The following is a 23958-nucleotide window of genomic DNA, read 5'->3' as shown; positions in this document are numbered from 1 at the left end:
TTCAGCATTGCTCGTACCTCCAGAAGTAGCTGTGGCACGTGGTTTTCCTTCCTGGCCACGGGTGGTAGATGGGGACACTTTCTTTGGAATTCCAGAGTATGCCCGTGGGCCAGCGCGTCCAGCACCCAACGGTCGGTGGAGATTGACTCCCACGTGCTGCCAAATTTCGCCAGCCGGCCTCCCACCGGGTTGCTTGGGTGGGGGCCCAACGTCAGGGCCGGTTCAATCTTGCTTCGCCCAGGCCTTGCCGATGACGACGTCCTCCGGCCTTGCTGTGGCCTCTGTAGGCCTCCTGCGACGATGAGCGGGCCGCTTGGAGGTATGACGAGGAACCGCCACCAAATCCTTTGGAGGCACCTTGGGACTTGCCTCCAGGGTTCTGAAAGGGCGGCCGTCGTTGATGGAGAGAACCGAAGGCCTGGGCCGTCTCGGTGTCCGCCTTGATGGCCTGCAGTGACTTGTCCGCTGCCATGCCGAACAGGTTGTTCCCGTCGAAGGGCATATCTTGTACCGTGGTCTGAACGTCCTGACTGAAGTTGGTGGCCTTGAGCCAACCGCGTCGGCGAAGGCAAACGCTGTTGCCCATCTGTCGAAACCCAGTGTCGGTGATGTCCGTGGCCACCGTGATTGCGTGGTCCGACGCCACCTCGCCTTCCTGTAGGATTTCAAGGGCCTGAGTCCTCTTGTTGTCTGCCAGGAAATCCAGAAGGGGAGCGATCTTGAACCACAGCTCCCTGTAGTAGCATGCCACGATCGCAAGGGCGTTGGCTGCTTTGATGGTCGTCGCCGCCGACGAGATGACTCGTTCCATGGCGTCCAGCTTCTTCCCCTCGCCGTCCGGTGGGGAAGTGGAAGTTGATCCCTGTCGCACAAGCCGATTTCTTCTTGGCTGCTGCGGAGACCACTGAATCCAGGGACTGCTGAGCTCTAAGGCACATCGGGCGCAATCTGGTACCCGGTACTACTTCTCATACTGGTCCCTCTTCGCAGGAGCCGTGGACGCGTTCTTGAGCAGTGACAGTTCTTCGTCCCAGATGTCGTCAGGTAATGGTACTGAGAGGACGGTCTTCCTCTTGGCCTCCCGTAGTTGGTAGAGGAAACCCTCCTTCTGCTCTTCGGGGCAAAGCTGGAAAAACTCAGATGCATTGGCGATCATGGCGTGAAAGGAGCCAATTTCGTCGGGAGGGGAGGCCCGTGCAGGGGGTGATGGGAGATCCGTCCCGTCGTCACCACCATCCCCTGTCGACCCCCGTCGTCACCGTCTCCATTCCCGTCTCATCCCTCGGTGGAGGGGGAAGGAGGTGAAGGCTGGAAAGGAGGGGGATGGATTCGCCACCGCTTGTTCGGTGGACTTTCCGACGGTCCAGGTGCCGCTGGATAGTCTGCTGGGGGTAAGGGCAACCTTGTCTTCATCTCCGTACACAGGGTCTGGATAGCCATCAAGATTGCTCCCGAGTTGTCCTGTGGCATAGGCATCGGTTGCGACGGCTGGGGAGTGGGGTCCTCCCGTCTCCTCCACGGCCCGCGGCTCCTCGTCGGCTCCACCGTTGCTCTCTACGTCCGCCTCGTCAGGATCCCTCCCGTAGGACCGGACTTCCTCGAACCTGTTGTCCAGGATCTTTGCAACGCCAGCCAGCTCATCTTCAGAGGTGGTATCTGTGTCCGTTATGGCTACCGTCCCCCTCTTTCTTCTCCCGGGGTTTCACGGGGGTCTTCTCGATAGGCTGAAAAGATTATTCCCTCCGTGGTGGTAGGGAAACTCTAGGCCCGGCAAGTCGTCTCCACTGGGGTAGCCCCCACAGGCTTCACTAGGGCTGCCAAGACTCCTTCGATCAAGGCCTTTGCCGGGTGAATCAGGGCCTTTGCGACCTTGGGCGTGCCTTAGGCCTTCACCTTCGGGGGAGGGTCGCTGCCTCGCTCCCCCTCGGCTGTCGCCGTCGGGATCAACTGGGGCTTCTCCCGAAGATTATCCGGGTTCTCCGACTTCCTCTTCACCGAGCCAGGAGCGTTGGCTCGTGGATGATGGCATCGGTGACATCGCGCCCTGCCTGGCAACCGAGGAGCCTGAACCAACGGCGCTCCCGGTGCCGCGGACTCACGTTGCTTGGCCTTTTGTTGGGCCCTTGTCGGCGGAGCGCCCTCAAAGGTCTTAGACCACCACTCGGACGACTTCTCACCTGCTGCTGGGCTCTTCCCCTCAAATGAGTTGGTGAGTCGAATGCCACGATCCTTCATTGTCCGTTCGGACATGTTCTTACAAAACACACAGTCCTTCTCCACGTGCGATTTGTCGTTGTGAAGGCAGTAGAGGCACCGGGAGTGGTCCTCTTCCCTGAAGACATTCTGTAATCCCCATCCAGGGCAAATGCTGAACAGTTTGGATCCAACAGGCGTTGTGTTTCCTTTATCCTGGGCCATGACCACACGGGGTAGGGTTCAAAGATCTTCCGGAATCCTCCAAGAAGTGAAAATGAAAATTCGCCCTTGAGGGGTGTAGAAAAAATCCTAAACGGGTCCCCGTTGATCAGAAGTAGAATCGGTGGAGCTTGAGGCCCGATTGACCGAAAATATAAGAGTAAACTCTTCGAAAAAATGCAAAACGCAGTAAAAGCTCGAGAGCTATAGCACGAGGACTCCCAACACTTGAACGTGCGGTAAAAATCTGAAGATGGCTGCCAGAGGAGGGGCTTAGGTAGAGGGCAGTCATTGGCTGGGGCAGTATGACCCAGAGACCAGTGATTGGTTATTAGTAGAAAGACAGTTCAGAAACGAAACTGAAACCATTTTTTTTCTTTACCGAGGATTCCCTGCCTGACGACGGGGAATATTCATGAGCATGTGAATCCATGCCGACGCCATGCTGGGGAACCCACATTTCCTCCCACCTGCCTGCCCCCGAGGCAGTCGTTAGGCAGAACAATGCCCCCACTTTGAGAGGTGGGCTGATCCGCGCTTTTGCTGTCCTTGGCGATACTCCCTGCTGCGCTGGGAGGACTGATAATTTCTCTTGAAGTCCGGATAATAGTGTCTGGATCTGTGGTAATTCTTGTTATCACTCGAGGATGAGAATCTAGAATTAGCAGAGGCTGCTCAAAAAGACTGAAAGGACCGCCTGCCCTGCAGGGTAAGAGATCTAGCAGTGTCCGAGTCTGCTTTCATGGTTTTGAGGGCCTCATCAATCTTATCACCAAACAAATGTTCTCCTTCAAACAGCATGTCGACCATCTTGTGCTTAACTTCTTGCCAGAAATCGATGAAACAGCCATCCCTGCCTTCGGAGGACCGCCCTCCATTGCCAATCTGTTTAAACCTTATTTCAGTGAGATCTACAGCGAGATTAATCCTGTGGTTTCATGCTTCCTCCCCTTCAGGCACCAGCGCCATGGCTTCCGTCCTCTGTTGCTCCGATAAGTGTTCTAATATAGGAGCCAACCGATGCCAAATTTCTCGATCGTATCAAGCAACTATAGCAAGGGCATTTGCTGCTTTGCCAGTTGTTGCTCCAATGCCGAGCACCTTCTTACCAAAGGCATACATTTTCCTGCCTTCATTGTCTGGGGGAGTGGCGCATTTCTGCTGCGTACGAGCCTTGCGACTCGCTGCCGCTGACACCACAGACTCTGGAGTGGGTTGTGAGACGAGACATTTTGGTGTTGTTTCAGGTGACTTAAACTTGGTATCCAGTCTCCCTTTAATTGCCAGCTCTGTAAATGGATGTTTAAGAGTGCGAAGACCCTCCTGCCAAACGTGATCCAGGATGGGTATGGAAAACACTGCTCTCCTACAGTTGTTTTCTTCTTCAGGAATTAAGCCAAATTCCTGGCACGCTCTAGAAACCATGGAATGAAAAGCCCCAATGTCATCTGGTGGCAAGGGTTGAGCAGGACTACCCTGCATGTCTTGGTCCTGGTCATCCGTGTCCCACGTGTCGGCTCTGTGAGGAGACAAAGAGGTGGTGAAGCTTTTGTCCCGTGGACCAGTGTCCTGGTCTGTATCTACTAATTCTCCCACTTCTTGCTCGCGTATACGTGGACTATGTCCTCGTGGTAGTGGAGGTCTAGGAGGGTTTTAAGTTCATAGACGTTCGTCTTGGTCCCTGGAGGGATGGTCTGAATCCCTTTGATGCTGCTGCCCTGGCGCACCCTGGTCTTTACTGCATACATGAACTGCCTGTGGTTTTGGAGTGGATGTAACGCTCACCTGATTCCCACGGAGGCGCTGGTCTTGGCAGGAAGGTGTCTGTGACCCGAAAAGTGATGTGCAGGACTCGATTTGCTTCTGGGGCCGAACCTCTTCGCACTGTGTGTCGAACTCGAAGAGTGAGATTTCTGCAGGTGAAAGAATATGGGGGTTAATGATCTGGGTTGTTGAATGTCTCTCTCTCTCTCTCTCTCTCTCTCTCTATCTCTATCTCTCTCTCTCTCTCCTTAGGTTCTCCGTAGAGCCCCCACGTGAACGTGCTCACCTTATATAAGTGAATGCTGGACTCTCCATCTGCGTCTGATGCAGGGTGCCGTTGCAAGTTCCTTCACTGGTGAAACATAGGCCTCTTGACATCAGAGGATCGCTACCGTCGTTAACTGCACGAGGGGTGAGTTTCTGGACACCTTTTTAGTCCTTTTAGTCTTTAGGTGCGTGGGCACGTTAATATAGAACAGGACTCTGTATAATGCTTTTTCCTATTTGTCTTGCAGGGCTCTTGAGATAGGAGATGGTGTGAAGAGAGCCGAAGTTGGAGCCAGAGCCTTGGAATGAAGCGCTTGGAATGCGTAAGTAAATGCAAGCGCTCTAACTGTCTCTTTTCCCTTGCAGCTGTGAGTTCGTGCTGAAGAGATGCTGGAAAACGCCGGAGTATTTGCAGGCGTTCTACTGTGGCGAGCGCGATGGACGTGAATAAATACCTGTCTAAAGTCTCTTCGTTTGTCTTTCAGATGCTGGGTTGCAGCGTTGAAGAAATTCGGAATTCGCGGAGTGCCGGTAAGTAATAACAATGCTTTTGTCTTCACAGGCGGAGGTGCGGCGTGAAGAAATGTTCGCTGCCGATGGATCAGGTGAGGAAAGCGCTGCGTGTAAAGGTTGCAGAGCTAACCTGTTGTTTCTTGTCTTTGCAGGTGCTGCTGAATACTGGATACAGGAGTGGTAGGTATTGTTCTTGCAGGTTCAGGATCGGAAGGAAGAAAGGCTGGAACAGACTCGGTGAGCGTTCTGCTGCAGATGCAGAATAACGCGAAGCACGTTTGTTCAATCGGGTGTGGTTTAAATAGCCTTGGAGTGATGAGGCATCTTCCTCCACGGCCCCGCCTAGGTAAGAAAAGAGTTCCAGTTCCAGAAGAGTTCCCGTGTTGTATCCAGGGAGTGGAGCTTGCCCCACCCAGGTAAGAAAGTATTTCCTGTTCACAGATTATTCCTATGTGGCTGGTAAGTAAGCAGCATGGTCTGCTGCAGGTAAGTCCACCCAAGCATCTTCATACATATTATGAGCCCGGCGCTTCCAGTGCCGGGACCGATGGCTTTGATGAGCCTGGTGCCACCGGCGCCAGGACAAGGTCCAAAAGGTCCCAGTGGGGACCGGGTGGTGCCTAAGATAACCGTTAGGGGCCTGCTTCCAAGGACGTTGGGCTGTTCCTGACTCCTTGGAAGCAGTGATCATGACAGCACCCCCCCTCAAGGCCCCTCCCAAGCATGTCTTCTCCGGGGGTTTTGGCTTGTCGGGGTGATTCAAATGGAATTTCTTGACCAGACGAGGTGCGTGGACATGCTCTGAGGGTTCCCAAGACCTTTCCTGGGGGCCGTATCCTTTCCAATCAACCAGGTAATATAATTTAGATTTGGAGATTTTGGAGTCTAGGATGTTCTTTACTTCGAACTCAAGTTCTCCATCTACTAAAACAGGTTCTGGGAGTTCGGTCAATCGGGTTCCTGGTTGCACTGGTTTTAGTAAGGAGACATGGAATACTGGATGTATTTTTATATGCGAAGGCAATTCCAATTTAACAGCCACCGGATTAATTATGGTAGAGATAAGATAGGGTCCAAGGTATCTCGGGATGAAAGTGCGGGGTCCTTTTAGAGGTAGGTGCTTAGTGGATAACCAGACCTGATCTCCCACTGCGTAGTGAGGGGCCTCTTTACGGTGTTGATCTGCTCCTTTCTTAAATTGAGCTTTAGCTCTTTGCAGATGGTCAGTGGCTTCCTTAAAGGCACGAGTGATCTCCGAGTGCAAGTAATCCACAGCAGGTGTTTCGAATTCTTGGGGAGGATCCAGGTTAGAGGTTCTAGGATGGTGTCCGTATAATAGGAAGAAGGGAGTCTTCCCGGTTCCAGAATGAGTCGAATTGTTATAGGCGTATTCAGCGATCCAAAGAATGTCCTTCCAAGGGTTTTCAGTTTGTTGGAGCATGCAACGTAGATATTGCTCTAGAGTTTGATTTGTCCTCTCGGTTTGTCCGTCAGTTTGGGGATGGTGACTGGTAGAAAGTCTAACATCAATTTGGGCTAAACGACCGCAGCTTCGCCAAAAGTGGGAGATGAATTGACTTCCCCTATCGGAGACCAAAACCGAGGGGAAACCGTGTAACCGGCCAATGTTTTCTAAGAATTCTCGGGCTAATACTGAAGCTGAAGGTAGGCCCTTCAGGGGAATGAAGTGAGCCATCTTGGAGAATAGATCCACAACTACTAAAATGGTATTATACCCTGAGCATGGAGGTAAGTCCGTGACGAAATCCATGGACAGGGTATGCCATGGACAGGGAGGGATGTCTAGTGGGTGTAAGAGACCGGCTGGTTTCTCCTTCTGGCTCTTATTCTGGGCACACACACCGCAGGAGATTACAAAGTCTCTAATGTCCTTCTTCCATGATGGCCACCAGAAATGTCTTCTGACCTTTTCCATGGTTTTGGTTATGCCAGGGTGACCCTCCATTAGTGAATCGTGATAACAGGAGATTACCTGTTTTTGTATTTTCTCACGGGGCAAGTACAACCGTTCTCGGAAATATGGTAGGTCTTGATCCACTGAGAATTCTTTTCCTTTTAATTGCCAGCCCTGTAAGTCGACCGGAGTTAAAAGTGATTTGACTGTAGTCTTAATGTCTTCAAAGGATTGAGCGCTGACCAAGCCCAAAATCCTTTGTTCTGGGATTATGGGTATTGGTTCTGGATTGGTCAAATGTTCATCTATTCCCATCCGGGAGAGGGCATCTGCTTTTCCATTTTTACTGCCTGGTCGATAAGTTATTATAAAGTCAAACTCAGCCAAAAACAGAGCCCAGCGAAGCTGCCTGGAAGACTGAGCTTTGGCTGTCTTCAGATACTGTAAGTTGCGGTGATCAGTCATTACGGTGACTGTGTGTCTGGCTCCCAAAAGATAATGCTGCCAGGCTTTAAAGGCCGATCTGATAGCTAAAAGTTCCTTGTCTGTAATTGAATAGTTGATCTCGGGAGCCGAGAATTTGCGGGACCAAAAGACTACAGGATGTAATTGGTGTGTGACCGGATCCCTTTGTGATAAAACTGCCCCCATAGCAAGACTAGAAGCATCTGTTTCTACGATGTAGGGGAGTTCTGGGCGAGGATGTTTTAGAACAGGTGCAGAAATGAATTTAGTCTTTAAGTCCTGAAAAGCTTGTTCTGCCTCGGTAGACCACTCAAAACGTTTGTTTTTCTTTAACAGAGCGGTGATGGGCTGGACTATTCGAGAGAATTCATGGATGAATCTGCGGTAAAAGTTAGCGAAGCCTAACATGCTTTGGACTCCTTTTACAGAGGTTGGTGAAGGCCACTTGATGATTGCATCGACTTTCTTTGAATCCATATGGACTCCGTTAGGTGACAATATGAATCCCAGGAACTCAACTTCAGTTACGTTGAAAACGCATTTTTCGAGCTTAGCAAAAAGGTTATGTTGACGTAATCTCTCGAGGACCTCTCTAACGTGTTTCCGACGTTCTTCTTCAGATGATGAATAGACGAGGATGTCATCAATGTAGACAACAACACACACATCAATGAGTTCTCTAAGGACATCATTCATAAAATACTGGAAGGCGGCAGGAACGTTGCAAAGTCCAAAGGGCATAACTTGATATTAAAACAGCCCATACTTGGTGCGGAAGGCCGTCTTCCATTCATCGCCCTCTTTTATTCGTACCAAATGGTAGGCTCCTCTGAGATCCAACTTTGTATATATACATGCGTCTTTGACTTGGTCCAGGAATTCAGGGATCAAAGGTAACGGGTATCTGTTTTTAACGGTGATTTGATTCAGGGCGCGGTAATCTATACAAGTCCTAAGGTCTCCTTCCTTTTTCGGAACGAAGAACAAAGCCGAGGAAGCTGGAGATTTTGAAGGACGGATAAACCCGTTAGCTAGGTACTGGTCTAGATATTGTCAGAGGTGAAGATTCTCTGGCTCAGTGAGGGCATAAATCCTACTGCAAGGAGGAGTTGTTCCGGGTATCAGATCTATTTGACAGTCGTAAGACCTATGAGGAGGCAGGGTGTTAGCTTGGTCCTTCCGAAAGACGTCCTGGAATTCCTGGTATTCGGGAGGTAATTTGGGAACCTCAGAAGAGGTTGCCGCCAGTGAAACATCAGGCTGAGGATAACAAGTGGTAAAACATTCTGGAAACTGAACCGTCTTTGCTCGCCAATCGATCTGAGGATTGTGCTTCTCTAACCAAGGGATTCCCAGAATGATCTGGAACTGAGGGGCCTTGATCACATCGAACACTATTTTCTCCCGATGTCCATCTTGGCTCACTAACGTCACTTCTTGGGTGGCGTGCGTTACTGGTCCGGAGGCAATCTCCGTGCCATCCACTGTAGTAATGACGTCTTTTACTGCCTTAGGGACAAGAGGTAGATTCATCCTTGATACCAGTTCACGGTCCACATAATTACCGATTGCTCCGCTGTCGATGTAAGCTTCAATTGCATGTAAACGATCCAGACGTTAAGGACTAATGAGGACCATAGGCACCACGAAATGCGAGGTCACGGGACAGATTTTAACGCTCGGCAAGAGGACCTCTACACTTGTCGGGCTAGGTCGTTTCCCTGCTCAGAATTTGTGGTACAGGTATCTGCGGCTCCTACAGCCTTCTTAGCTGGTTTCACTGGACAGTCTCGAAGAAAGTGCCCCGAGTTTCCGCAATAGAGGCATAATTCTTTCCCGCTCCTTTTGGGTTAAAGGTCCTTTCATGCCCCCTATTTGCATGGGTTCCACAGTGTCAGCTCCCCTAGTAGAGGTCTGTGGTTTAGAAAACATTCGGGTATCAAATTTGGAACGATCAGCCTTCCTGTTCTGTAATCTGTGGTCCAATTGGACAACTAAGTCAATGTAGTCTGAGCATTCTTGTGGAGGATTCACGACTTGAGCTAACACATCCTTGAGCTCTCCACGCAGGCCTCTGTAGAAGAGCGTTATTCTCTTATCCTCAGGCCATTGAGTTTCCACTATAAGTCTGTTGAATGAGGCTATATAAAAGTCAAGAGGTCTTGATTACCCTGTCGTAACGAAAGAAGTTCATTGTCCAAGGCCTGCCCTTGTGCATGTCTTGCGAACAGTTTCTCCATGCTGGACTGGAAGGCCTGGAAATCATGCAGAACCGGATCATCCTGAGTGACTAAAGGGATTGACCAATCTGCGGCGCTGCCACTGAGATAAGAAAGCACGAAAGCCACCTTGGTCTGATCTGTTGGGAAGGCAGCTGGTCGACATAAGAAGTGTAGGCGGCACTGGTTAATGAATACTGCAAATTTCTTTGGGTCACCAGAAAAGCGTTCGGGCGGAGCCAAGGGCACATTGCCGGGTAGATTGATTTGCACAGGATTTAAGGATGATGCAGAAGGATAACTTCCTCCTGGAGCGGGCAAAGGTGTCTGTCCTGCCTGCGTTTGTAGCAATTGCCTAGCGAGGTCCTCTGTTCGCTCCTTGGAAATTATCAGCTCTCTTCTTAGAGAGTGTGTTTCCTGACGAGCTGCATGTACTTCTGCTCTTAGTTCCCCAAGCAACTGGGCTAATTGATCAGTGTCTGAGGTTTCCATTGCGCCTGGGTAGGAGAAGTTTTGCGGTGGGCTTCGCGTTCTGTAACGCTCACCTGATTCCCACGGAGGCGCTGGTCTTGGCAGGAAGGTGTCTGTGACCCGAAAAGTGATGTGCAGGACTCGATTTGCTTCTGGGGCCGAACCTCTTCGCGCTGTGTGTCGAACTCGAAGAGTGAGATTTCTGCAGGTGAAAGAATATGGGGGTTAATGATCTGGGTTGTTGAATGTCCCTCTCCCTCTCTCTCTCTCTCTCTCTCTCTTTAGCTTCTCCGTAGAGCCCCCAGGTGAACGTGCTCACCTTAGATAAGTGAATGCTGGACTCTCCATCTGCGTCTGATGCAGGGTGCCGTTGCCAGTTCCTTCACTGGTGAAACATAGGCCTCTTGACATCAGAGGATCGCTACCATCGTTAACTGCACGAGCGGTGAGTTTCTGGACACCTTTTTAGTCTTTAGGTGCGTGGGCACGTTAATATAGCACAGGACTCTGTATAATGCTTTTTCCTATTTGTCTTGCAGGGCTCTCGAGATAGGAGATGGTGTGAAGAGAGCCGAAGTTGGAGCCAGAGCCCTGGAATGAAGCGCTTGGAATGCGTAAGTAAATGCAAGCGCTCTAACTGTCTCTTTTCCCTTGCAGCTGTGAGTTCGTGCTGAAGAGATGCTGGAAAACGCTGGAGTATTTGCAGGCGTTCTACTGTGGCGAGCGCGATGGACGTGAGTAAATACCTGTCTAAAGTCTCTTCGTTTGTCTTTCAGATGCTGGGTTGCAGCGTTGAAGAAATCCGGAATTCGCGGAGTGCCGGTAAGTAATAACAATGCTTTTGTCTTCACAGGCGGAGGTGCGGCGTGAAGAAATGTTCGCTGCCGATGGATCAGGTGAGGAAAGCGCTGCGTGTAGAGGTTGCAGAGCTAACCTGTTGTTTCTTGTCTTTGCAGGTGCTGCTGAATACTGGATACAGGAGTGGTAAGTATTGTTCTTGCAGGTTCAGGATCGGAAGGAAGAAAGGCTGGAACAGACTCGGTGAGCGTTCTGCTGCAGATGCAGAATAACGCGAAGCACGTTTGTTCAATCGGGTGTGGTTTAAATAGCCTTGGAGTGATGAGGCATCTTCCTCCACGCCCCCGCCTGGGTAAGAAAAGAGTTCCAGTTCCAGAAGAGTTCCTGTGTTGTATCCAGGGAGTGGAGCTTGCCCCACCCAGGTAAGAAAGTAGTTCCTGTTCACAGAGGATTCCTATGTGGCTGGTAAGTAAGCAGCATGGTCTGCTGCAGGTAAGTCCACCCAAGCATCTTCATACATATTATGAGCCCGGCGCTTCCAGTGCCGGGACCGATGGCTTGATGAGCCTGGTGCCACCGGCGCCAGGACAAGGTCCAAAAGGTCCCAGTGGGGACCGGCTGGTGCCTAAGATAACGGTTAGGGGCCTGCTTCCAAGGACGTTGGGCTGTTCCTGACTCCTTGGAAGCAGTGATCATAACAGTGGAAGCCTGGCATTGACCTGTCCCAATAGATACTGTAGTGTGGAAAGCACTTGAAGGGAGAGCAAGGATTGTGGGTTTAGGAGTGGGTATTGCAGATTCATACCTCCCATTCCCAATGGTATTGCAGGTAAAGTAGGTGTCTGAAATCTTAGCGGTGTGTCTTCCCCTCTTAGCGGCAGGCGATCAGAGGTGCTGTCCGGAATAGGAGGCTGGGAAGTACCTTCCTCCGGATTGGAATCAGTGACCCCTGGAAACTCTTCTGGGGGAGGCTCAAAATCGGAAGCGATTTCATGCTGTAAAATGTCATCCGGCATGATGTCTGGGTAATGTATCTGAGATATTCCTAGGGGAACATGCTAATGCTCTACCGCGTCCCTCGTCAGGGGTTTATAGTCTTGGAGGACAATATATTGTCCTGTATAGCTTAGTTTGCTGTCACAGCGGTCAACGGGGTTGACGGCTGCATCAGCTTACTCCAGGGTGATGTGTGTGTTTTGATAGTCGACGAGGTGATCATCGACTAGTGACGTCCTGTTGTCGGAGTTGGTGTTGACGACGATTTGGTCGACGGTGGGTGTCTCGCGGATGACTCTTGCCCACAGGAGGTTTTGTGATACTCAGAGGATGAATTATGTTTCTTTTTTGCAGACAATGAAGCAAAGGCCTTCGTGGTCGACTTAGGATTCATGTTTGTCCGTTGTCGGAGAGGACCTTCGACAAATCAGACGTGGGTTTTGTTGACTCGGATGTGGGTTTGTCGACGGACGTGAGCTTTTATCCCTTGGTTTTTCAGACAGCGTCTTTGTCGACGGGACCTTGGACGGGTGTTTAGTCCCGGTATGGGACCCCCTCACTGTTACCTGGTGTTTTTTTAACAGAAGAGGAGGATTTGATATTGGCTCACCGGTTATTCGTTTTTTCGCCAATGGTTCTTCAGACTTGGATCTATGACGTGATGGCGACCTCTTGTCAGAGGGGGTGGTAGCACTCCCGTTCCTTGACAAGACCACTTCCAAAGCCGGGTATGCTACTTAATTGAGCCAACAAATTAGGCGACGGTCTCTGTCCTTAAGGGCTTTTTGCTAAAAACACTGGCAGATGTTGCATTCCTCCGAGGATTGGTTAGGTAGAGGCAATAAAGACTATCTGAAGGTCTGTCGCCTTCGTACACATTCTTTAGGCCGCAGTTTTCACAAAGCCTGAATAAGGACTTCTTCGGTCCAGAGGTCTCCATGGTCGTACACAGGACTGTATATGTAGTTGCAGTTCTGCATGGAGTAAAAAGTTGAAGAAATCTAAAACAAATTCGAGGAACGTGAATTTCTGTTAAGAGAGAAAAACGCAAGGAATCCCACAAGCTTGAAAGACGGTTGAAATATGATGGGAAGCTGCTGGGGTGGAGCTATACACCCAACATCCTATTGGTGGAGACCAAAAGCACCCGCAACGTCGATGGGACACTCAAAAGTGTCAGGTTTTTCCATAGGAAAATTACTAAGTCAAAGTAACCAGGGATTCCCAGCCTGACGACGGGGAATATTCACAACATGTGAATCCATGAAAGATCAAATGCTGGAGACTCAATGGGGCTTTTTTGGTGTAATTTCCACTGTGTGTAACGCTCACCTTGTATCCACAGGGACGCCACCCGACTGGTCCAGAGCGCTTCTAGAGCTGGTTCACCTTCCACGGGGACTTGCGCTGCCGTGGGCTTATCCTGGAAGACAGGAGTTCGGTTTTAGCTACAATCACCTGCTTCGGGGGCCCGCTTCCCAAATGTTCCCCTTGCAACCCCCTCGGAGCCTCTCTCACCTTGTATTTGGTTAAGGTGCGCTCTCCGTCTTGACATTCTGTGCAGGGGCGCATCGTGGTTAGGCACCTTTCGGCGAGTTGCTTCACTGGCGTGGGCCCGGGAGTCCAGGCCGGCTGAGACTCCTCTCTTGAGGTAAGTCTTGAGTCTTTGAAGAATGAATGTCCGCGATTGTTATTGCCCTGTTGACCTTCTTCTCTCGTTGATGCAAAAGGATGGCGACAACGGACGAGGGGAGAGCTCTAGAAGGTAAGAGAATGGCAAAGTGCGGCGCTGTGAGCGTCTTTGAATAAGGCTAACCTGTGCTGTCCTTCCTTACAGGTCGCCGAGAAGTCCTGGAAGGTAAGCGGCCAGATGGAAGCGGAGCATAGGATGGAGGATGTCCGGGCGGCAGTCGAACTTCCAGGAGAGCTTCGGTAAGTAGCAGAGTCCTGCAGATGATGATGTCGAAAGACGAACGCTCACTAATTATTTCCCTTCTGGTCTCTCCTTTCTAGGATGTTGCTCCTGGAGGAAGACCAGGTCTAGTGCAGATTCTGGAGTGAGCGAGATGCTGGGTGCAGAATAGGTAAGGAAGAATAACAGTGTTCTTCCAGACGATGCACGCCAAGGATGCTGCGAGCGTATCGTGGTGAACGTCACGCTGCAAGTGCAGAGCAACGCAAAGCGCGTGCCTGAGCTTGGGCGTGGCTTAAATAGCCAGCAGGTATCCCAGGTGCCTCCAGGGCAGACCACACCCTGGATGCTAGACTGCATGATGCAGTTCCACGTCGATCCTTGAGGGGGCAGCCATGTTGGTCCAATCCCAATAGAAGCTCCACATGCAATATAAGCCTGGCGCCAAAGGCGCCAGGACTGGCTCCAAGACAGCCGAGAGGGGCATGACTGGGCCCTTGGGGCCTTGCAGGAATACTGGTGTTAGGGAGAATTCTCTCTTTAGGCTGAATTTCCTAACCTAGTGAGTCCCCCAGCAGCTTTGCTGGATTTCTGGAGTTTGTTTTTATCCTCCTGCCAAGAGTGAGACTCTTTTTCTCCCACTCTTGGACATGATTCATGGTATTCCTTTGATTAGTAATGTGTTTTATGGGCTATGGGGTCCTTTACTCCATAGGGTCTCATGTGTTTTTCCTATGTGTGTTACACAGCACCCTCCGTGCAGTAACACAGGGGTGTCATAGTGACACCCCACCATAAACTCCATACCCTGGGACTGACTACTGTCTCCCAGGGCATGTAAAGTCACAATTGGCTTTAACTAGTCCCAAATTATTAACAGAAACCAGTACAAACCATCATATTGTGGACGTACTGGTCGGAGCAATTCGATTGCCCCGGGATCTGTTAGTTGAGGGGGGCACGTCTCCGTCCCCCCGATCGAGTTTTGGCTGGTGGCAGTGGAAACTACTTTTTATATTTGACCGCAAATATTTTCCTATAGGATTTTCCCATTGTTCGAGGCTACCAACATTATTTAATTCTCATAGCCTCGAACATACCGCCGGTTTATTTAATTAATATTAAATTCTCCAGTTGGTATTTTTTGCCAAGACTCGATTCTAAAATGGCGTTGTGTTCTCTTCTGTGACTCCAACCCAAGTCGAGCCCTTTGTTCCACTTTTTGGCAGGCTTCTCCACAGAAGCCTCCAAAAGTGGTGCCACTCTGTCTGGGTACCACAGGGGGTGGTGTAGGAGGGGGTTTAGGCACCCTGGACAGAGTTACCTTGGTAACTCAAGTCGCGCTCTTGTGTGATTGGCCCAAGTTGTTTGATTGACAGCTAGGCTGAGTGAATGGGGGTATGCTGCATAAAAGCAGGGCTTTGGGGACTGGAACTTCAGAAGTCGCCACAGGACCGGAGAATCCGACGAGGGAGAAGCTGAGCCGACCTACCGCGACAACACCACCGGTAGAGCCCTGCAGAACCGACTCACCACTTCCCGACGACAGAAGATCTCCCGGCTGGAGAGGCGTCTTCCCCCGACTGGTGGGCACAACCAGTTTTCCTTTCTTTCTTCGCACCCCAGCCCGGTTTGTGGTCAAACTGTCCGTGCCAAGCACCCCGGCAGCCGGATAGCCACTCACCACTGAACCGCGAATCACCTGACCGCTCCTTTTACCTGAGAAACTCAGCGGCTGGTTTCTTCCCTGGCAGTGCAACGGACTCCTGTCTTCCTCCACGACGAGATCCTCTCTTCCCCCGGACGAAGCACCAACTTGCATCCGCTGCCAGGAACAACTGCCCCCGCTGGAGCGTGCTCACCACTTTAAGGTACTGTGTCCGCTAGGCCTCCCTTTCTAAAGATTGCAACAAGGTAATAATAACTCCTTAACCTTCTGGACTGGGCTGACCGCCTTGACCCTCTAACTGGACCCTTTCTTTGGTCCAACTACTTTTTGAACCTTTACAAGACTTGTGCACTGCAACCGTGTGACCTTGGACACATTTCGTTTAGATCCTCTGAAAGTGGATCCGACCTCTTGAACTCTCACTTCACGGTTTTACTCTGCCTTCCTCTCTTGTTATGTTCTGGTAAAAGTGTTGGGATCTGTTTCAACTTGTTCTCTGCTCTTCTCTCCCTTTTTAAAACAAATTATTAGAGTGCCATCTACGTTAAGCGCTCACCGCTGTCTGAAAATAAGTGGGGCTTTACTTAAGACTAGTATAATATTCTTTTAAGGGAGTGTATATCTTTTAGTGACCGTGTTTTTGAATTGCTTACTATTAGTGCCTGTGTGTTTTTCTAGATGCGGTTTTAAATAAATAATTATATCTCTTTTACACCAAGCCCTGGTCAGTGTTTGTGAATACTCTGTATACTGCCTAACTCTTTTTGAGGGAAGTATGACTGCTCAGCCACTGCTACCAAGTGGGTTTACTGCCAAACACATGTAGTCCTAAATCTTTTGCAGTGGTCCCAGAGGGAACTGCACAGGTTTTTGCCTAACAACTGGGACGAGGGCCAGAGGCCCCGAGTTCCCAGGCTAGGGGTAAACTTCGTGACACTGTGGTAATTGTGCGGATTTTTTGGCGGGGAGTAGGAGGATTTACCTCCAGCATTTTGCTGGAGGTAAATTTTGCACTCCAGGCCCAACCTCATCATTTGGCTTAGTGGTGAAGCTGGCAGTAACAGATTTACCACCAATTTTACCACTTAACGCCATACTTGTAATGAGGCTCAAAATGCAGATTATATTTATTCCCCTGAGCCCCACCAAAAAAACAGTCTGCGGAATACAACATTCAATAAACCAGCCATTTGACAATTCATGCTTTGTCACTCACGAAAAACTACACCAGTTACCAATGGGCTTGCAGAAAGAGGAGCAGGCATGCCCATTAAATCACACAATCTTTCCATTACACAACAGAACAGCAATGTACTGCAGATCAGACACGCTGAAGGGGAACAGAACTAAAGTAGTTCTTACATCATGCCTGGAGAGAAATAAGCCCTTACCTCGCTTTCATGGTCAAAAAGAAGAAATGCAAAGGTCTCCTCAAGTTCATCTTGCGAATAGCCACTTTGTCTCTTCTGCAGACCAAACGTTTTGAACTATGTCCGAAAGAGAAAATAAAAATCAATTAACTGTTGTTGTAGCAACATCCCCAATAGATTTTTATCAGATTTAAATATATGTTACGTTTATCTCACCTCTTCTGCAAAATGTTTGTTGGTCACCAAACTTGCTTGGCTGTACTGAAAACAGTTCTCTGACTCTGGCACCAGGTAACTGCTCTGTATCAGTAAGCGGACCGCCTCAAAGGGAGGATCAGAATCCTGCCCAACTTCATGAAAGGCTAAAAGGAAACCAGAGATGACAAATGAAGGTGGAATAATGGTGCAGATGGAAACTACAGGGGCAATAGCAGTACTATGCTCGTTGGAGAACAGGCATGATCCATACAGTAGAACATTTCAGGCAGCATCTTGTGTTGTTCATAATGTGTTCAATAGTTTGAGAATAGTCAAGTGAGCACTTTAAATAAGTCAAGGATTACATCACATGGTTTCCACATGTACTTTTCAGCATCACATTGAAAAATTAAAGTGAACATTTAGGACAGTTGCTCCGAAGGAAGGTAGTCTTTGGATGGTCCTTTGAATGTTAAAAAAACAACGATCACAGCCACGGCCAACAGATTCCTAGTCAGACCACACTGTTCTGGCTTTGCATCATGAATCATGTAATGTCTTGTTTGGAGTAGAGTAAAGGGTGTGGAGGGAATGGTTCCCGCCATTTACTCACTTTGGCTGCAAATCTCATCACAGTAATTTTCCACCTAGAAATTCCTAGGTCCCTCAAAGATCCATACTAACTTTTTATCTTCACACAACATGGACAACGTTTTGACCCTGCCAAATCTCTTCCTTCATGGATGCCAACACCACCAGCGGCGAGTACAAACATTTAACAATATGGAATTCAAGAAAAACAGAGCTCTGAAAAAGGAAGATCTGAGTATTTAATGAGCATGGACCTAGCTTCAGGCAGCAATGGGGCGTTTTACAAGTCGTGGGGTGGGGGGGGGGGGGAGTACAAAGTAAGGGAAACAGAGATACAAGGGAGTGGGGAGAGAACAACGGAGGGCTAGCAATTTGGCAGCAAGGGATTTATAGGACACCAGTGAAGGAAACAGGTCTGGATTTCAGGGTGTTAGTCAGATGTAGGAATTTGGTCTTGGAGGAGCTGAGGGCAAGCATTGGACATCCAAGACTATATCTATGTGATGCAGGCTTTGTGCCTTTGGATAACTGCAGTGTAGGATATCTTGAGGAGGAGCTGCATGTCATCTGTGTATTGGTGGATGTTGAGTGGAGCCAAGTGGTTTCCGAGCAGCCCCATGGATAGGTTGAAGATCAAGGATAAGAGGATGAATCCTCTAGAAGACTGAGATGGTTTGGCAGAGGGAGAAGTTTGAAAACCTGAGCGCTCGTACTATTATGTTAGAAGTGGATTCGGCTGTGGGTAAATGCAAGGTGTGGCTCACCTGCCAAGCTTGCCACAATTTGTAAATTACACAACAGAAGATGTATTCACACTGCGCACAAATCACAAAAGTCTGTGCATAAGTTGCATGTATTTAATTGCATGTAGGTAAGCCGAACACGTGTTTTGAGCTATGTGCTCTTCGTCCGAGGCTGAACACACCATATACAAATAAGTTTTAAAACCACATCAAAATAATGTATCCATTGAGGTAACAAAGTTTCAAAAATGAGGTATGGAACAGCAGGTGTATATGTTTCCAAGCTTCTGGTAGATAGAGATGAAACGTAACTGGATTTTTTATGCAATAGAAAAACCTAGGGCTCAGTTTTGAGGGAACCAAATGCAAAGGTAAATGCTTAGCTGATAACCACACTTTATCCCCAACTTGAAATAGCAGGGGGAAGGGGGGTCGATTCGATGCCATGTACATCAGCTTCGATCGTGTACCACTTCTGTACTTCCTTGATGTTTTGTGCCGACAACCGATGAGCCCTGAAGAGCGAGAAGATTCTGCTGTAATGACGGAGCAGGCACATTCCAGAGGACGAGTACAGGAAAGCTCTTCGGATGATATCCTTAAGTACAGTATGAAGGGCACATGTATTAAATTGTTATAGCAGTATTCTGCTAATGGTAATATATGTACCCATTTGTCTCGAGTGGCTGGTAAACACTTGTTCCAAGGATCGATTCAGACATTCCGTCTGACCATTGGCATGACAGTGATATCGCAAAGACAGGACCCCATCTGCGAAAGACGACACAAGTGCCCAAAACTGAGAGGTATATTGACAGCCACGATTCAATAAGTTCTTCTCATGAGGCCATGAAAACTAAATTTATCATACAGGAATATAGCGACCATCTCGCTAGCAGTAGGTATTTAAGGCAAGGGTGAGAAATGGGCCATCTTGGTGTAGTAGTCAGTTGTAACCATAATGACAATGCATTATTTAGCGTAAAAGCATTTCTGATGGTTGTATCTGCTTAGATTCACATGCTGTGCATAGTCCGACATCCAGTGGTCAATGCGGAGTATTGCATTTTGTTTTTCGTAGTCGAAAAGGGGATGTCGACAAGGCGTGTCTGTAACACTATCCCTATAGTGACGTGCAGTGTGCCCACAAACCCTCACAAGTCGAGGTCCCTGTTAGTATTGTTTCTGCCCTGAGGGAGCCTATTAGACGTGAGTGAGTACAGCAAAGAGAAAGAGATAAAGGATGTCTATGTTCCTCCCACCCGAGCGGGGAGAAAGGTGGGCGCGTGTGAATCTAAGCAGATACAACCATCAGAAATGCTTTTACGGTAAGTAATGCATTGTCTTCTGATGTTTGTTAATCTGCTTAGAATCACATGCGGTGCATAGACTAGCGAGCAATACCCGGAGTTGGAGGTGGGTTGTGAGAAGGAACAGTAGAAAAAAAAGAGGTTTTAATACTGCTTGTCCCACCTGGGAATCAGATCTAGAGTGGGCATCTAGACAGCAGTGTTTTGTAAAAGTGTGTACAGAACTCCAGGTTTCTGCTTTGCAAATGGACTCAAGAGGGACATTTGCAATGAATGCTATGGAAGCCCCAGTGCCTCGAGTAGAATCTGCTCTCGGCTTGAAGGGTAGTTCTCTCTTAGCAAGAGTGTAACAGGGTGATGCATTGGACAATCCATCTAGATATAGTGGATTTTGAAACTGCATTATCTCCTCTTCCTGCTGCCACTGAGACAAAGAACTAATTAGTCTTTCTCAGAGGTCTAGTTCTTTCCATATAAAACATGCCGGCTCTGCGCACATCCAGTGTATGCAGGCTCCTTTCTCCTAATTTTGAAGGGTTTTGAAAGAACGTTGGTAGTTCTATTGACTGGTTGACATGGAATTTAGAAATTAATTTTCGTGCAAATCTAGGGTGTGTACGTAGAACCACCTTATCCTTGTGAACTGTTACAAAGGGGTCTAGTATAGAGAGCGCTTGTAGTTCACTCACTCTCCTAATGGAGGTGATAGCTATTAAGAAAGCAGTTTTAAGAGTGAGGTTCCTAAGGGATGATTTGTGCATGGGTTCAAAGGGTGAGCCCATAAGCCTGGTAAGTACCACATTTAGGTCCCATCCAGGAGCTGGGTTAGCTATAGGAGGGTGTATTCTCTTTACTGCCTCCATGAAGGCTTTAATAACTGGGACTTTCCACCATGACACTGAGTTGAGAAGAGGTGTATGCGGAAAGTGCAGCTAGATGAAGTTTAATAGAATTAAAGACCAGACCTGAGTGTAATAAGGGAGTCAGGTAAAGAACAATCTGTGTGGGAGAGCAGTCAACGGGGTTGATGCTCTTACCCTTACACCAGATGACGAATCTCTTCCACTTGCTAGAATAACAGTAACGAGTATTAGGTTTTCTAGCCTCCCTAAGAATGTCCATGCATCTTTGAGGGAGCTGTAAATGTCCAAATTCTAGGACCTCAGGAGCCAGGCTGCTAAATTCATGGTCTGTGGGCGTGGGTGTATCGTCTTGCCCCTGTCCTGTGACAGCATGTTGTACGGGCAGGGTAGTTTTACCGGTGGAGATAGAGACATCTCCATCAGGTGAGCGTACCATGGCTACCGGACCCACATAGGGGCCACTAGTATCATGGGGACTGGTTCCCGGTGCACTATCTTGTAGAGAAGGGGAGTCGGGGGGGAAAAGCGTAAACAAATTTCCCTGACCATGTTATCCAGAGACCGTTCCCCTTGGATCGGTTCTGGGGGTACCTGGAGGCGTAATCTTGGCATTGGGCGTTCTCCAGAGTTGCAAACAAACCTATTTCTGGGAATACCCATTGTGTGAAAACGTAGAAGACGAAGTCTTCTTTTAGCCGCCATTCATACTCTGCGGGCAGAGGGAAGTCTCTGCCGAGTTCATCTGCTAGCAGATTGAGTTCCCCTGGTACATATTGTGACAACAGGAACATGTGTTTGAGAGCCCACTTCCAGCTGTTCTGGGACAGCTTGCACAGTCCTGAAGAGTGAGTGCCCCCTTGCTTGTTCAGGTAGTACATGGCTGTGGTGCTGTCTGTGAGGATCATCACTGTCTTCCCTTGCAGGTGTGCCTGGAAAGCCTTCAGTGCCTTGAAGACCGCCAGCAGTTCCAGCAAGTTTATGTGTTCGGATGCTACACTCGGAGTCCAAACTCCATGTGCAGTCTGATGGGATAGGTGAGCCCCCCATCCTGTGAGGGATGCGTCTGTGGAAATCAGAACAAAGTTAAAGTTTTATAAATCATAAGAGCAGTTACAGTTATATTTACAGTCGCTCAAGATTTTGGCCTTCCGAATTAGTTGAATGGAGTGATTTTTTGAAGCCTGAAAAGAAGCCCTCTTCTTTGATATTCTTGGGCAGGGAATTCCAATGTTTGGGGTCTAGGTATTTGAAAGTACTGCCGCCCGCTTTGATATTCTTGTAGTGAGGAATCTCAAGTAGTTGTTGGCTGTGGGTCCTAAGTATTCATAGGAAGGTTTTTTTTGCAGTACTTTGTTAAGGTAGTTGAGATCTAAGCCCTGTTGGCATTTGTAGGAAATGCACAGGGTTTTGAAGACTAGCTAAGAATGCCAAAGAGTGCCTGGCCAATGCACGCTTGGTGTACGCCATGACTTTCAGCACACACCATCACGCTATCAAAAAAGCCATTTGTAAACAGTGGTCCCTGCTGCAACCAAGCAACCCGAATCTGGAATACCCTATTCATGTCTTCAAAAAAGGCAAAAATTGGTTGTCTAAAGCCGATAGAGCTAAAAATCAAACAAGGCTCCAAAACCATCTCGGTTTTTTGTAGGGATCCTAACAGATTAATGTCCATTTTCCATGTGGATTTTGTTGCCAATGTGCTTAGACTACAGCATGTACCGAAGTCACTATCAATGAGAGATTATGGAATCTTAAGGATCATACGACATGCAACTATAAGAACATTTACGTTATTACTTGCCCGTGTTCTAAATCTTATATAGGCAAAACATCCAGGCTGGTGAAACTTAGAATCACAGAGCATAAGTTCAAAATCAGGACTAAAAACATCACATCACCTTTAGTTTCCCACTTCATTGAAAAAAAAACGTAGCTGCGATGAGCTCAAATGGTGGGCACTGGAATATGGGAGGTGCGTGTACTCCAATTCCATCGCTATGCGGCTATCTCAATGTGAGCAATGGTGGATGTATAATACACAGAGTTATCACTCTGGGCTTAATCAACAGGAAGAGTGGCTTTCATGTGCCTAATAGGGCCTACTGAATACTTTTGGGGCTGTTATTATTCATCCTTTGTTTTTGACAACTTCTTGCATTCAGGCATGTTATTATTTCTCTTCTTGATTTTCCTTTTTTGGGAAGATGCATGTCATTTTCTATTGGCTCGTGCTTGTTCTTTATGACTGTTTATTGTATAATTCCTTTCCATTTCATATTTATTTCTTTTCTTAAAAAAACAATTTCTTAAATGTTTTTCACCTTTCTTTCTGTTTTGTCTATTCCTTCAATAATCAAAAGGAAGGATGTCCGATGGTACACTTGTCCAACTGACGGTTTTGTGCAGTACTTTACTGTGCGGACTAAGCCGCAGTCCACCGGTTTGCTTGAAGAGCAAGTAGCTGGCGTTATATCTTTACGCACTATTTGACATTTTATTGGATGTGCCAGTACCCTTTCTGTTTCTCATGTGCTCCAGCAGCGGGTGGGGGGTCCTAGGGAAGTCTGTGGTATGGCTGCTCAGGGAACTATTTTGTTGTTCCGCATTAATTTGGAGAACAGGTCATTTGCGTGTTGTCTGTCTCAGCCAATTGCATTAAAATATACTTGAGACAGCGGCCGCTTGTTGAAAATCGCTTGGCTGGAACTTGAACGCTGTTGTCCATGCAGTCGGGTTTACATACATTCATGAGGTGGGTTCCTTTATATTTATACCTTTGCAAGTTGTTCGCAGTTTTGTTTTGTTTAATTTTGGCTTTTCGCCCTGCCAACTTTTGACGGTGTTACATATCCAGTAGCCTTCCGCATTGCACTGCGCTCTATACAGACCTGTTTCGCCTTAACATAAAAGCCATGCTATGCTACTATGTCGTTTTTTTCTGTGCTGCTTTCAATTGAGCAGGCTATTCTTATTGCGGTTAGACTTCTGTCTGTGCCCTACTATACTATATTCATTATGACACTTCGCTATCTTATGATGCAATCGAATGAGTTCACAATTTAACTATTTGTTTGTGTACATGCTGACCTGGCGGTACCATCGTGGGCTTCAAGCTATTTATATCTGAGCTTGGAGTCACATAAGAATTTAGTCCAATTCTAAATGTTATGGAAGTTCTTCCGGTACTCAATTATCGAACCTTGTTTTGGTTCTATTTTGGGGTTTTCTTTCAGACTTTGAGGATCGAGATTCTATCCATCATACACTGGGCACAATGAACTGGATTATATGAATTTTCCGTGTTCCTACTGTGTCCAGGACACTTCAGGTCGACTCTTGATTTTACAAACATTGAGACACCATTATCGCATGCAGACGGTTGAGTGTCTGTGTTTCAATCAATTTGTTTTTTTTCTGTTGGCCCCACGATTGGTTGGCTTCGGCCGATTATCTCACTTTGCTAGAACTAGGGACTG

The 23958-nt window shown here is 48.2% G+C and overlaps 1 protein-coding gene across 7 annotated transcripts in view; it reads right to left on the bottom strand.

Annotated features, from left to right (window-relative positions):
- Window positions 1–23958, bottom strand: part of TASOR2 (transcription activation suppressor family member 2) — a 1665218-nt gene that overhangs the window by 1583390 nt on the left and 57870 nt on the right. For all 7 annotated transcript variants that reach the window (XM_069629643.1, XM_069629647.1, XM_069629648.1 and 4 more), the window contains exons 2-3: window positions 16991–17136; window positions 16796–16891 (exon numbers count right to left, since the gene is read on the bottom strand). In XM_069629643.1, coding sequence (XP_069485744.1) covers window positions 16796–16891; window positions 16991–17136 — 242 coding nt within the window. The remainder of the gene's footprint in view (window positions 1–16795; window positions 16892–16990; window positions 17137–23958) is intronic.

This window comes from Ambystoma mexicanum, chromosome 12 (genome assembly GCF_040938575.1).
Source record: "Ambystoma mexicanum isolate Mex_15411 chromosome 12, UKY_AmexF1_1, whole genome shotgun sequence".
In the NCBI taxonomy this organism is placed as follows: domain Eukaryota; kingdom Metazoa; phylum Chordata; class Amphibia; order Caudata; family Ambystomatidae; genus Ambystoma; species Ambystoma mexicanum.
Note: the sequence above shows the minus strand (reverse complement) of the source record. Positions and strands in the feature narration are given on the sequence as shown.